A 15,329-nucleotide genomic window follows, 5' to 3' on the forward strand; every position below is an offset into this window, starting at 1 on the left:
TGCTTTTGCTACTTGTGAAGAATAATGTTTCGTGTCACCGTGTTCACTTTGTAATCCAGTCAAAAAGCATTTTATTTATCTGGATCCTACTGAGAAAATGTTGTTGTACTGTACAGAAGATTCAGGATGAAGCCAATAAAAAAAAAAAAATCATGTATTTTTTGGTCTCAGCAGGAGTTTCATCACGCAGTGATGAGCAAAGAAGGAGAAGCAGGGAGTCCGTATAATGGAATTGATCTGACATTTCCAAAATGGCCCCGGGGTTCTGTGATGACAGGCTACATGCTTCCCCTGTCCGAGGGTTAACACTCACAGACCCCATCTCACCAGCTTCTGTCACTCTTTCACACCTCAACTGAATATTTTCCTCACTTTTCAGTCGCTTCTCTCCCTGTCATGTTCAGGAGTCTATAGTGTGGAGGTCGGAAGAAGCTTTGATGGCGAGCCCTGATGTAGAATGTATGACTCGATGACAGAGTGCTGGGAGAAGTGCTGTGTATTTCTCTTGTTGTTTGGGGACCTGTGCTGCTGAGGCCCTTTCCAGTGCTTGATCTAAGGGGGTTTAGAATTGGCCTGTCGATGGTAAATAGTACAAAACTCTAATTAAAAAGACTCTGGGATTTGAAGACTGTCTACCTCGTCTTCCAACCTCCCTGCTTCTCGTTGGCCGGATTCCAAGGAACCATGCAGTCTCTGTAGTTAACAAGAGTTCTCTTTGAAATGGAACCGTTGTTGTTGTACTTGTTGGAAATGATTTAGGCTGCAAACATAGTTTTGTCTCAGAGGGAATGTTATATTTTTCAGAGTTGGTTGAACAAGCAAAAAAAACACCTGAATTCTCTAGACCTGAATTAAAAAAACAAAAACAAGACACCATCTGTAGTTTCACTCAAATACTTCCACAGTTTATGCTTGAATGAATAAACTCAAAGCCTTTACTTTGGAAAATATTAACAGAACACTTCATTTTGATTCAAACCATTTATTTTATGTAATCAATACAAACGAGCGTGAAGTCATCAAAATGGACTAATTGTAGGTACAAATGAAAATAAAAAGCAATCGTATAAGTGCTCATTAAATTCTCCAACTTGTATTATATTATTATATTAGCAATAATAATAGTGCAATAAAAGTGAGTAAATTAGTGAAACTCAACAATAAAACAATAAACCTTCCGTCTTTCCTTCTCAGTTGTTTAAAGCTACATAGCTGGTTGAAGGCCAAATGTCAAAAGGTCAAACTATAAAAACAAAATGTAGATCGTTTTCAGTTGTAGTAGATAAAATGGGATAGAAGAGATGCCCCCAACAAAGCTCTTCTGTCACCCAATTTTTCAAACACCTTGTGAATTAATCATCATCTTCTTTCTCTCAGTTCTGTCTTTATTCCAGCTTTCCATGCCCTCTTCCTCTCTCCTTCAAATACTTCTCCGGTTTCAGCCTCTTCCTCAGTTCTTTAATTTCTTCGGATTCTGATTCTCCTTTTTTTCTTTTCCTGAATTCATCCTCTGCTGTGAGCAGGGACTCCCTTCAACACAGAGGCCAGTAGCACTTCGTCTTTGAGCCCTCCATTCTGACAATATATGAAAGTGAGAGCTCCTATTTTGACTCTGATTATCACTAAAGTCAAAAACAAAGAATTTGGAAGAATTTTTTTTTTCCAGTTTTAACTGTAATTATTTCAAAATCTCACTTGTCTCCGTCTTGTTCCCTGCTCTCAATCTACACAATGTTACATTTATATATTTCTGTCACATAACTGTTTCAGAGCAAATATCAGTGAACCAAACGATGCTGTTTCTTCCTGAAAGGACCTACAAAAGCAGCACATTTTAATAACTTGCTAATAAAAAAGGTGCCATTCTACAACATCTTTTTTTCCATTTACTGTTGAAAGACAACCTCCTCAAATGTATCAAAGAAATGCAGATCTCTGTAATTCACCGTCTTCAGGACTCGCTGCTGTGGACACATTACTCTGTGCTGGAAGTGCACTGAGGTTTGATATGCTGCCCAAAATACTAATCAACTTGGTCTTTGTGTGTATTTCAAAACAAGGCAAGCAATCATCTCTCTACTATATTAATAAACTTATGTGCAGCGTTATTTATTTATTTTTTTTTATCTTTCAGAGCAGTGCCAACCGTATCATGTCCTGTAACTATTTCAAAACACTGATGTAGTAGAGGGGCAATGCAGTGATCTCATTTAAAATATTCACCATTTGATTGTCACTGTAGCACCTTAACAGTTTACTGTATCAGTTATATGCAATTCAATTCAATTTTATCTATTTGGTGCCAAATCACAACACAAGTTATTTCACAGCACTTAAACATAGTAAAGTCCTAACAACAGAATCATTATGGAGACAAGGCAAACAATTCAACAATTCTCATATGAGCCATAGTTGAAAGGAAAAGCTCCTTTTTAACGGGAACAAACCTTCCACAGAACCAGACTCAGAGGTGAGCGGCCATCAACTGGTTGGAGTGAGAGGAGAGCAGAGACAGAAAAGAACAGCATAGAGATCCAACTGTTGGTGGGGCCAGTCGTGTAGGATCTCTCTGTCTATCTGTCTCTATCTGTCTCTATCCCTTCAATTTTTTTGGTAATTTATACAACGTATGCCTTTATTACTATTAAGTTACATTATAACATCTCAATGACTTTTTCCCGTTACCTTTGACACTTGGCAGCATTATCTGTAAACCACAATAATATTGTTATCAACCCTGTCAGGATTGTTTCAGCCATATTTGAACACGCTCGCATAGCATTCAGGACTTGGTACGACACACTTGAAAAACATCCCAGCAGTGATACCTGCAGTACGCAGGAATGACCCAGAGGCAAGAAAATGCTGAGTCGTAAGAAGTTTTGTCATTGCTGGCGTTGTGTGGCTCCTCCTTGTTGGAAATCATCGTTTCGTTTCTTCAATAACTCTAAAATGTCAATAGTTTTTGCCTTTGACATCTCAAAAATGTTAACATGGGTGTAAAACCATGTTCTCTACGTATCGTTTGGTTTCCTGCGTCTCCTTCTCACCACAGTCAGAGCTGCCGTCTCTCCTGATGCACACTTCTGATTAATACGTGACCTTCAGTCGTGTGTTAAATTGCACATTTAAAGGACGGAGTCCTCACTGCACGTCGTTAGTTGATCAGCTTGGAGATTTTTTTGGCGGGTGATATGAAGTTTGCTTGTGCTTTTACACACGCAAACCTTGTGCAAGTATAAACAGGATACAGCAGCAAGTATGAACCTTTAGGATGTTAATCTGCTCCAGCATTAACTGGATATTTCAAATCGGTTGTTTGAGTTGTCTTGGTTAAACTTTTCTTCTTCTTGGGCTCCACTCGGTCTGTGCTTTTGCTTTGTCTTATATATTTTGGAAAAACCATCACTGGTAGTACTCATGATCAGTCTCAGATAATGTAGCGACTCATCTTCAGCCTCTGTCTGAATTGTTTTGTGAACGTACTGCGTGATGTATGAGTAGTATCTCACGCTATTTTGTCTAATTTTGGCACGACGACCACAGTCAAGATTGCCTCCTCTTCTATTTCCTCGGGTTTGCTCGTGCAGCAGGCTTCATCACACTCCAAGTACAGAAGTAAGCAATTTCGTAGCACAACTGAGCTGAGAGACCTTTGAAGGCCATTTTAATGTCAGATGTGCTTCCGTCTGGAGTGTGTCACATGACTCATGTTTTTAATTGAATTTGGTTTTCACTTTGTTTCTAAAGGCTGTCTGTGGTCGTGCTCATTGCTGAAACGGTTTCAGCGCTCGTCCGAAGTTGTAACGTGGACAAGGACGCACGCTTACCGCAAAGATCATTGAAGAAGTTACGCACAGGACAAAGTTTGCCTCACACTTTACAGTAGCAGCTGTTGCCATGGTGACTCGTCTGCACTGATATGTTTGATAAAATCTCACAATGTGCATGGTTTATAAAAGAACAGGAAAATGAACCACTTGTGTTTAAAGTTAACAGTTAAACCAGTACTAGGTATTCCTCTTCTACGAGGAAACAAGTATATAAGTACAAGAAGAGTTGTAAGTTTAGCAGATAAACCAGCAACTATTTACTCAACTCAGTTTTAGCATTTTTGACACAAGAAAAACTTAAAAATACAATAAAACCAATAAAGGAAAAACAACAAATTAAACAACAAAACCCAGGGAACCTTTATTAAAAGCCAAGCTGAGAAGTTATGTCTCCTTTTAAAAATGTCCACAGAGGTGAAGTCCGTCAGGTCCTCAGGGCCACAGTTTAACCTTCACGTTTAACCTTCACACGAATACTTCATCATCAAAAATAATCTGACCAGTAACTCTGTTGTGTTGCGATGGTCTCTTCATGTTCTAATGGCTTTTCCACTTCCCACTGTGTATGGTATGTTACATATTTGCTGTTTCTAAGGCTGCAGGAAGAAAATTATATAAAACACTACATGGCTACATTTCTTTTTTAATTTGATTTTAGGTCTCTGAATTTACTTTTTTTCCTTCGGCCTTTTTCCCCTCAGTGCTTTGATTCTGTTAGCTCCCTAAAGCCCTGCATTGCTCGTCATGATTTGAGGCAATTTAAAGTCCAAGTGAAACTGAATAGAAATATTTCTCCTTTCTCATCAGCATATTTACCATGTCCTCCATCTTTGCACTAATTGGTCACAATGCTGTTATCACTTTGTATAAACCTGTAACACCAGCTTTGGACTACATCATATACACATTATTGCTGAACCTGTATCTATAATGCTGCTCTAGCAAAAAAAAAAAAGTCCCCTTGTGGGATTAATAAAGTAAGTAAGTATCTATCTATCTATCTATCTATCTATCTATCTATCTATCTATCTATCTATCTATCTATCTATCTATCTATCTATCTATCTATCTATCTATCTATCTATCTATCTATCTATCCATCCATCCATCCATCCATCCATCCATCCATCCATCCATCCATCCATCCATCCATCCATCCATCCATCCATCCATCCATCCATCCATCCATCCATCCATGTCCGTCCGATCGATCGATCGATCACACTAACAGGCTGCCAGCTGCTGTCAATCAAATACAGAAACTGAAAGGTCTAGTTCTGAAATATCCCTTTTTATATAACAATGAGGTGATAACAGCAATTTTAAACTATATTATATTGATATCTTTTTTACATTTAAAAACTAATGTAAAACATGTTTTCAGTTGCACTTTAAATGAACTGTGTATGGAAATAATGCTATTGATTTAGTAGGTTACATTAAAAACCAAGAGCATCTGAGCAAGAAAACAAAGAAATGTTAACTTTGTGTGTCATGTTTGTAAGATATGTTGAATCTGGTCTACTTTGGTACATAAAATCTTTGTTAAAGAATGTGTTCCTTCCATCTGTTGGATCTACTGTAGCTAGTTGTTCTGAATCAAGACATGGATCTGATTTTTACTGACCTCCGTTCAGTCCAGTATGAGGTCAGTGTTTATATCAAAACCTCTGCTTGTTGGATCATTTTCACACAGTTGTGTTTGTGCACTGCAGCCGGACTGCGGCTTGTTTCCTTTTTCTGTTAGGCATCAACAAAAATTTCACTGTGAATTAAGTTTCCATCAGGTTTAATAACAAAGTCGTAAAGTGTCCCACTGTGTCTTAATGAGGTCTTTTTTAAACAAGCACACGTACAGTATATCCTCAGAGGAGGAGCAGCCTGGTTGGCTGCGCGATACAACCCAACCCACTAATTGCATTGCAGTGCAATTGATCATCCAGTTCTGTTTCTCTGTGTATTTCGTCCTTTTTTAAAGTGCCGCAGTTTCACGTTAAAGTGCCTTAAATAAGAGCAGTCAGTGAAGAAATGACACCACATTAATGAATATGTATTTTTAATCTGGTAGGTGTAATTTTTACTGGTGTTTTATCTCCTCGTTCCATTGATGGAGAGGAATCATCCACTTCAAATTGGAATATTTAAAGGTGGTTATGAGATTGGAAGAGCTTTGAATTTAGGCAGTTAACTCCAATTATCCTTCTTTTTTTATTTACATGGCATTTTCTAGATGTTAAGAGTTGTCAGGTGTAATTCATTTACTTGAGTTTTTCCAGCTTTAGTGCAACTTTAGCCATTTATCCACTGAAGAGCAAGTGATTATAAGCCGAGGTCACGTGTGACCTGTGTCGGCTCCCAACTAAAAGTCAGACACATCAGTGAGGGGGTTTCCTTCAATCCTGTTTATGCATATTGTCAAAGAAAACTCAAAAGTTTTTACGCCCGTTAAGGAGGAAAAGCTGATGTAGTCGTCACAGATCTGTTGAAATATCACTGAAACATCTGCTACACCAAAGAGATGATGGGATTTTATCACAAATCCTCCATAAGCACCTTTCAGTTCTCTGTCACCGAGCTCTCCATCACCTCAACTTCGACTGTGGCTTGGTTTTAATAATGTGAGCACACAGTCAGAAGTGCATGGCGCAAGTACATTCAGGGCATGTCCAAGTCCACTTTTTCTAGTTTAATCATAGACTGTATATAAAAGTGGGCGGAGCTCCCATGTCTGAAAAATTAGGCTATTTAGGAAGTACCATAAAGTGCAATACCGCCGAGTGGCACTAGAGGTCGGCTCCAAAAGGGCTCTGGTTTCACAAGTCATAATGGTCACTCCTTCTTATTAGTTTCTGGTGGTACATCTTAAAGTAAGTCCATTAATAATTGGATATCAGGCCTCAAAAAGGCGTGTTTTTGGGGGCGTATCTGTTTGATTGACAGGCCTGTGGTGCAGTCAGGTTAAGGCTATCGGTGGATGCGACGAAGTGTCGTCAGGTTTTCATTCAGATTGAGTCCGGTCCACAGCTCGCTTCTTTCCAGCTCTTCCAAATATGGTCAACTCTGGCTCCAAAATATGAAATACTGGCTTTGGAAACAGCAATTCTCAGTCTAGTCAGAGCATCGACCCATCGACACATAGTGTCAGCGTGGCTCAGAGCAAGCTGGTGCTGGTGATTGGAGCAGTTAAAGGTTACCAGTAAAACAGTGAATGTAGATATGAATGTACAGACATCCTAAATTTTGTCAAGCTGTGAATAAATACGAGGTCTTTTTAGAATTTGAGTTGCAGATATTGAATGTGCTACAACATGACTTTCAATTATATCCATAAATTAGTCTGTGAAGCGTGAAAACAAATTACTTTTTGAATAACTTTTTTTTCAGCTACATGTTCACTGATCCATGTTGGGCTTCTTTCCTCATTGGGGTCAACAGCACTCTGAACCAGGTCTGTTTGGGTCAGATGTTTAGATCCTCTCGGGACTGATTGTCTCTCTCTGCAGAAATGATTAATGTGTGCCAAGTTTGGTTTTCTGTTTCAGATCAGGTTGAACATTTAGTCTCTGTGAAGACCTCCAGTTCACACTCGCGTTTCTAGTAATATATCTCAATCACAATGAAACTTTGCATATCAATACTGGTACCTGCTGCACACCTGTTAGTGAAAAGAATGACAAAATAGTTGCTCACTTTCATCACTATGGTTGAGATTCTACAGCAGCGCTGCCTGCAGCAGCTGTTGTTACACGCACATACATTAATAATTCAGCACATGTACCTGTGCGCCATCATCATGGACGCACATATTATAAAACCTCAGAGAGGCAATCAATGGTTTATACTGCTCATATTAAAACAGAGCTTCTCAATCTGAAGTATTTTTTGTTTTAGTGTTGTTTATTTGAACAAACAGACAACAAAAACTGGTGCTACCTGATTTTAGTTTGAGCCTAAAAAACCCAAGTAGAAATAAGTAGATTAATACATGAAATATAATCTATGTCATATTTCCATCAGCTTTTCTCCATCTTTGTCACTCATTTGAGGTTGGACCATAAATTGGACAAAGCCTTTGTGATGTCACCCTTTGATTTTACTGAAGCTCAGTTTCGGGTGTGTCTTGACCATCTTGGCAGCTCCTGATTAATCCAAAAGGGGACACAGATGTGGTGCATGGGTGGAGCTGAGGCAGGCAGAATTAAGCCTGTAACACCACCCACCTGTCATCTAAAGCAGCCCCGGCTTTTATTAATGCATTACTTAATACAAAATGGGTGAGTTGTATTAGAATTCCCCATTTGTACTGTTATGAACAGGAAAAGTATTGTATCAGGCTGTAAACATGTTTATTTCTGCTGTTTAACATGGCGGTCTGTTGCAATTGACTCACTTTTGGAGACTGCCTCATGTGGCCATTCGAGGAACTGCAGTTTTTGTTACTTCCACATTGGATTTTTTTTGTTATCATGTTTTATACCCTGAAGCTTGTTTCCATGTCATACATAGTGTATACTGTACCTCGTGATAGCATGTGTTGTCACCGTGCGGGACATCTTTGATGCTGCAGAGGTGTCACATTGTATCGCCACGGTGACAGGACTCTCCCTCCCCAATCAACATATTATCTGCTCCCACAGGTCTGCGCCCCCTTAGCCATAACCTGGTGGGGGCTTTAGACAGGCCGCAGCCGAGAAAAGGCTCCCTGAAGCTCCGCTGCATTCTCCACGGGAGCCGGATGAATAAAAGATGAAGGAGAGTCACAATAGGAAGACATCTGCGACAAAACAAACAAGACATTACTCTTCCTGCCACCAGCAGACACAGCCATCTTGGAAAATGAGACAGGAGCTTCATTTCTCAAAACTAAATGTTTATTCCAAAAGACCTTATAGATGGCAAAAAAAAACACAATAATTTATTATATTATATTTTAATAAACCAAAACTGAGTTGTGTTTGAAAAGCAGAAAATAAGCTGCCAGAAGACCTTCAGTTCATCGCTAGCACTTTATTGCTCTTCTGTGTATACTATATAAACATCAGCTCTGCTCAGTTTGTCTTCCCAAACACTTATGCACGTTCATATCAAACGTCTCATAAGGACCAAACACCTCCCACCGCCCAGCCCGTAAAGAGAGGAAATGAGGGATTAATATTGCTTCAGTGGTTTTGTGAGCTGTCAGCTTCCCGTGCTGTCCTTTCTCATCTGACTACATCAGAGTCCCTGTGAGGCTGGCTTATTTGGAGCACTGATGCTGCCTGTTTGGGAGCAGAGGATTTGTGTTTTTGTAGCAGGAATCCTGCATCCTATTTCTGCAGTCGTTACGGCAACGTGTTCTCACCTCACTAGCAAACCAATCAAACCGCACACTGTGCACTCGTCTACGTAGGTGGTCTGCAAAGTAGGAAATACAGTCCAGGATGTATTTGTTGGTACGCAAAAGTACTTGTCCTCCATCACTGTTCATTCCATATTTAATACAACTTGATTTTTGATTCAAACAAATGGAAATGGCAATGACAAATTGGGTGGGACCCTTAATGTGATGTTTTTGTTGTGCAACCTTCAGTCAGAGGGAATCACTGCAAACAAATGACTCGTGTATCTCTCAGTGAGACGCCTGCACCCGTCAGCAGGTAGTTTGGTCGACTCTTCTCTCCAGAACAAACTGATCCAGCTGTCTCAGGTTTGAAGGCTGTCTTCTCCAGACTGCATGTTTCAGCTCTTTCCGTAGATGTTTGATAGGATTCAGATCAGGACTCATAGGAGGCCCCATCAAAATAGTCCAATGTTTTGTTCTTGGACATTATGGGGTGATTCTAGCTGTTATTATCCTGTTGGAGGACCCGTTGATGAGACAGAGCTTTCTAACACTGGTCAGCACATTGAGCTGCAGAATGCTATGATAGTCTTGAGATTTCGTCGTGCCCTGTGCAGATTTAAAACAGAACCGAACCTCCTTCACATTTCCCAGCGAGTACGGTGTTCTTTTCTTGATCTTCTTACCAAAAAAACTCCAGTTTTGTCTCATTTGTCCAAAGGAAGGTTTCCCAGAAGCATTGTGACTTCTCAATATGCATTATTAGAAAAAGTCATTTCTTTAAGTTTTTCTTACAACGGTGGATTCCCACTGGGTCGTCTTCAATGGAGCCCACTGCTCTTAACAAGCAACACTGTGATCAGACACATCGGAGTACACCTTGTTTCTCTTTGGACGTTTTCCTCGACTCCTTTTCCGATCGATCGGGGTCGATCTTCTTCTTACAGCTGCATCCAGGAAGTTTATATTTGCAACTGCAGTCACAGCAACAAGAAGCTGCGTGGAGATGGTTTAATAGCCTTTACCTTTAACACACTTCTCTATAATGTTCTTCCTGATTCTGGTCCATGTTCAGTGTCGTGTGCACACTGATACCGAAAAGCTGAGTCATCACTTTTCTCCATTTAAACAGGCTGAATGAACAAATACAAGACTGAAGATACTAATTAACGAAAACAGTTAGTTTGATATATCAAGCTTATAATTTCATCACTTTTCAGGAGGAATGACACGTCACTTTCTCTTTTGTTCACTAATTACTCTTTGACTTGATGTGAAATGGGATGTAGTATTTCTTTGCGGACTTGTGTTGACTAACAGTCTCTCAGTACCTCGATGGCTCTGATTCATTTAAAGCTTTAAAGCTCCACTGCAAAACCCCGACACTTTGTTTTCTCAACACATGGAGCACTGAGGGAGAAAGAAAAGCAGTCGCGCCCAAAAACAGCAGGTCCAAGTGCTGCAGACGGCGACGGGAATCAAGGTTTCTTCGTGTCAGTCGCACTGTTCTCCTTATTGTCTTTTCCACGAAAGGAATGTTTCGAATTTGAATAAAGCGACTTATCTGCCGTCATTGTGACTGCCGTTTCTTGCGGCTCCGAACATAACGAAGCGGCGCGATGACGGTAATGTCATCCACAACCCTGGGTGTCTACCTGTTGAATTACACGGCCTGCTGTCTCATATTCAGCTGTGAATGGCTTTTTTTTTTTTTTTTTTTTCTTCCCAGGCCCCAATTTTCTCTTAAATCATCCCCCCCCCCCCGCCTCCCTCTTTGTTCACACTCTCTCTTCTTTCTCTCTTTTAATTCATTGCGAGGAGCCTCTGAGTTTATGAATATTTAAAGTGGAGCGTTATTCACAAAATCTTTATTTAATGCTGCCTACATTCACATCCTCTTAGAGGATTTTTACAGGCTTTGGTTATGAATCAAACGCGGATGTGGAAGCTGTTGTTCTTGCAGCGAGCTCGCGTCTCTCCCCTCCTCTGCCCGTGCTCGTGTTCACATCAGTCTTCTCGCTGTTGCTGCTGTCCGAGAGAGCAGGAGTGGCTCACCTGCACAGGCAGAGCACATGCTTAATTCAGGTGATGTATCATTCATCTGGTGCTCCTGGCTGAAGTGGTTGCAGCTGAGTCATTCGTCTCAGATGGAGAGGGGTAGGAGGCATAAATTAGAGCGTCAGCCTGGTGACGGGCTCAGACAGACTCGGAGGTGGGGGGCCCAATCAGCAGCTGTGTTGCTCTCTGTTGCTTGTTGCAAAAGAAACTTCATAGTAACACAGGTATGCTTTGTGTTTTCTGGGTGTCTAAAAGCACATTTTGTTTTCCTTGAACAAAAATATTGTCTTCTAACAATCTTTATATTGTAACTCTTTTATTCCAGCAGAGACCATGACGTTTAGACATGTCTTGGGATTTATTTTCTAATATATATATATATATTTATTTTATTATTTGTGTTTTTGTGTGTGCAGAGAAAGTGTTTGGGGAGTTTCTGAGCTGGGAGCTGGACGAGGCTCTGTCTCACCTGCCTCTGAAGGCCGGCCTGGCTGTGACACTGACCGTCGGCATCAAAGTCAAACTGGACTTCTCAGGTCAGGAGAACCTGCTGCAGGACCTCAACGACGGTGAGTGGACGCAGAGTCAACGTTTTATCCTTAGTGAAAACATAAAGCGATCGTCATCGGCTGAGAGTGTTGAATGTGTTAGAGTCTCTCTGGATGGATCCAAAATACAATTCAGCTGCAGACGTGTGCCTGTTTACCTTGAGGGTGTGATATACATGTGTGTAAGACATATTTTGAACGACATGAGCAGTCAACATTATGGCTGAGTATTTCACAGATTCAGAGAGCCAGACTGTAACATGTCACACACTTTAGGAGCCAATCCTGTTTACTTTGGGGTGGAGCTTTTTTTTTTATATCATCAAGCTGCAGATGAGTGGCGGTGGGGTGAGTGGAGAATGAGACGGGACTATTTGCTTATTAATTAAGGTGTAGAGTTACATCTCAGCCACCTACGATACATAATTTTGATGAACAAAGAAAAATCTTTGAGGTTTAATCAATGCAAGTGAGTGACTTTGAAGTTTCACCTTTCATCAGGTCACAGGTGCTGGTGAAACTGCAACTGAAGACATCATCACAACCAATAAACACCAGATAATTGAAAATAATTAATACTTTAATATACCCAATGCTCAATAGAGACAAAAAAGTCCATTTCATAAATTGTGTTTAATTCCATGAAAATCTAAAGGATTATCCCTTTAGGGAAGATTTACACAACTTCTACTTCTTGCATATTGATAAGTCTTTGTTCATATTTATTTGTCCCTTATTCCTCATCAAAGTTTTTTAATACTGGGAATGTGTTGATAGAAAGTCTAATCTGAAACTTCCTCTCCTAAATGTTGAATAAACATGTACTTGATGCACTAAAGCTACAGAAGTAGCTACAAAATCAGGCATTTTACTTTTTATGAGCTGTTTGATCCCAAAACTAAAGACTCTGGTTAAAAATATTAATTTTAATTTTATAAACTCAAATTAGTGCTGTTATATTAATACATATTTACCTGGGAAATGAGAGGTCATTTTAACATGTACTGTTTGTGAAATGGTAAAAGCAACAGTCAACACTAACTCCAACTAATCCATGGAAGACACTTTATGTAGGCTGTACATGTACATTGCCAACCACGGAGTGAACTCAGAGTCCAACACACCGCTGCACACTCATCATTTCTCACATTCACACGTTCAATTTCACTTGAATTTTCAGTCGAACTGTTGAGCTGTGGTAAAGAAAAGCCGCACTGCAACACGAGCAGGCCGAGGTGGATAAAATACCAGAGAACAGTAACGAAAAGGTCCGATTTTAATTGACTTATTGATTGTATTAACCAAGAGCTGTTGGAAAATCAGGCATTACCCAGAACCAGTCTGTTAAAATATCGGGTTCGGGACGTCTGTATTTGCACATCTTTCAATATTTATATACCAAACAGGAATATAGTCATGACTTCCTGCTATAATGTCACATATTGTTTGGTTGAACAATAAATTCATTGTCCTAATTTAGACATCTTTCCTTAATAATTTTGATAATTAAAAGCTGAAAGGATTTATCAAGCAAATAATAAAAAACTAAACAAAACGGCAAAAACAACTTTAGCTGATTTCACCGTCTGAAGTGCAGCAGCTTCTTCATTTTTCCTGTGATGGAACTATTTCCCTTTTTCCTGACATTTTAATGACCAAACAATTAATGAGTGAATTGGGATAAAGAATATTTGACGGAATAATCAAGAAGAAATCCCTTGTCAGTCTGTGGTGGATTATAATGGAATATCTTGTAACTGCTGGAGCTGAAGTGTTAATGCAGTGCTGTAGTCTTGTTACTAGTGTTCGGACTGCCTTATTTAAGATTCAGCAGTAATAGGAGAGAGGTCTCGAGGTCTCTCCACCTCCATTTCTCTCATAGCTTCAAGCTTCCTCTCTTCAACTGTCTGATTTCCTCTCCTGTAATTCTCATTCCTGCTTTAGAAAAAAACCCAGTGTGACCTTCTCACCCTACCTTGAAACTCATTCATTGAGCTCCTCCTGCAGCCTCTCCCTCTCTCACAGTTCAGGCTCAGCCTCCTCTCTTTCCTGTCTTCACTCCCGACCTTTCTTCTTCCTCCTTCAGTCTCTTGAACCTCTTCACCACAGACTCCACAGGCTGAGGAACATTAACGAGCGACCATCATGGACCTGCTCCTGCACCAGCGAGGCTTTACTCCGCGTGCGCATATTTATCGGCACGTGGATTCGGATGACTGGGGGAAGTAAACACACACGTTTATCTCGGTACCACTGCCACTCTCCTCGTGAGGTCATCCCAGCGATACTGTTTCAATGTTTTAATTAGCCGAGCAATAATTGGGGCCCTGAATGGAGGAGATAAGACGTGTTTCCTTCCAAACAGCAGCTCTGAATGCGGTTATTACGCCGACATTATGGAATTAAGTTTTTTGCAAAACACATTTGATGTTATCTTGTTCTCTGGTCACAGTAGTCCCATTAACAATGTTGTGTTAATATACCCGTCAGCTTATTTGCATAAAGCGCTTGTTTTTTTTTTTTTTGTCGGTGCTGCCGTGTGCTGAAAGATTACAGAGTTCTGCCGTCTTTACTAATTAAACTGTAAAATCTTGATTATCTGAGGCGCAACTGGTGCATTCAGCAACTGTTTCACTGTCGTGCTCAGTTGCACATATGTTCACATGTAAATTTTATTGCTGCCTCATTGTAGTATGAGTAAGTTATTATCTTCTTAGAGGCAACTGTAGAGGACAGGCTTGCTCCGAGTAACATATCCTTCATTTAATGATACATGGGCCAGCTGTAATAATATCGCCCGTTTCAAGGAAGTAAGATCAAAGCTTCTTCAATGAGGACAACAATAAATCAGTCATTTCAAATTTGAAACGACATTGTTACATGTTCCATTTAGTAATTATGAACACAGTTTCATTTGATGGCTGTTTTCCTCTGTACTGGGGTCAGTGGTGGGAGGATTGATTGTCTCAGATCTTTCTTTATTCCCAAGGTGCGTCTGTCCACCAACAAAGGTTTAAATGCCATTTGTAGTAATTCTTTGTGGAGTCATCGCCCCTCCTGCTATGTTGTGGCATTTTCAAAATGACACTGATTAGTCGTCTTCATGCGAGGCCAAGTATAATGTAAGAAAAAACTGGCTCTGCCCTTAAACAAATGAACAACAACATGAAAGATGTGTGGCAAAGAATGATGCTCGTCTTTCTTCAGTTTTGCTGCACAGAAAAGCTTAAAAAAATATTCACCACAGTCTTTTCACATCAGTATGTTTGTGTGTCACATTTTCAATCAACTTAGCGGAGTCATGATTTATTTTAATGAACGATACGATAAGTAAGATACAATATGGTACGGTACAGAGCAATACGCCACAATAAGATAAGATACGATATGATACTTATAAAGTACGATATGATACGATAGAAAATCAATACGATATGACGTGATGTGACACAATACGAAACGATGCGATAAGATAAGATGAGAAAAGATGCGATACAATGAGATACAAGACGATACGATACGATACAATACGATACATTACAGTATGATGCGATACGATAGGAAACGATA

At 39.9% G+C, this 15,329-nt stretch overlaps 1 protein-coding gene across 1 annotated transcript in view; it reads left to right on the forward strand.

Annotated features, from left to right (window-relative positions):
- trappc9 (trafficking protein particle complex subunit 9) overlaps positions 1-15,329 on the forward strand; it is a 230,786-nt gene that overhangs the window by 61,792 nt on the left and 153,665 nt on the right. The window contains exon 16 of the mRNA XM_069703380.1: positions 11,628-11,780. Within this exon, the coding sequence (XP_069559481.1) occupies positions 11,628-11,780 (153 nt within the window). The remainder of the gene's footprint in view (positions 1-11,627; positions 11,781-15,329) is intronic.

The sequence above is a fragment of the Brachyistius frenatus genome, unplaced genomic scaffold (genome assembly GCF_029030835.1).
Source record: "Brachyistius frenatus isolate BFR_SWC_R1_liver_20210118 unplaced genomic scaffold, ASM2903083v1 Contig_46, whole genome shotgun sequence".
In the NCBI taxonomy this organism is placed as follows: Eukaryota; Metazoa; Chordata; class Actinopteri; family Embiotocidae; genus Brachyistius; species Brachyistius frenatus.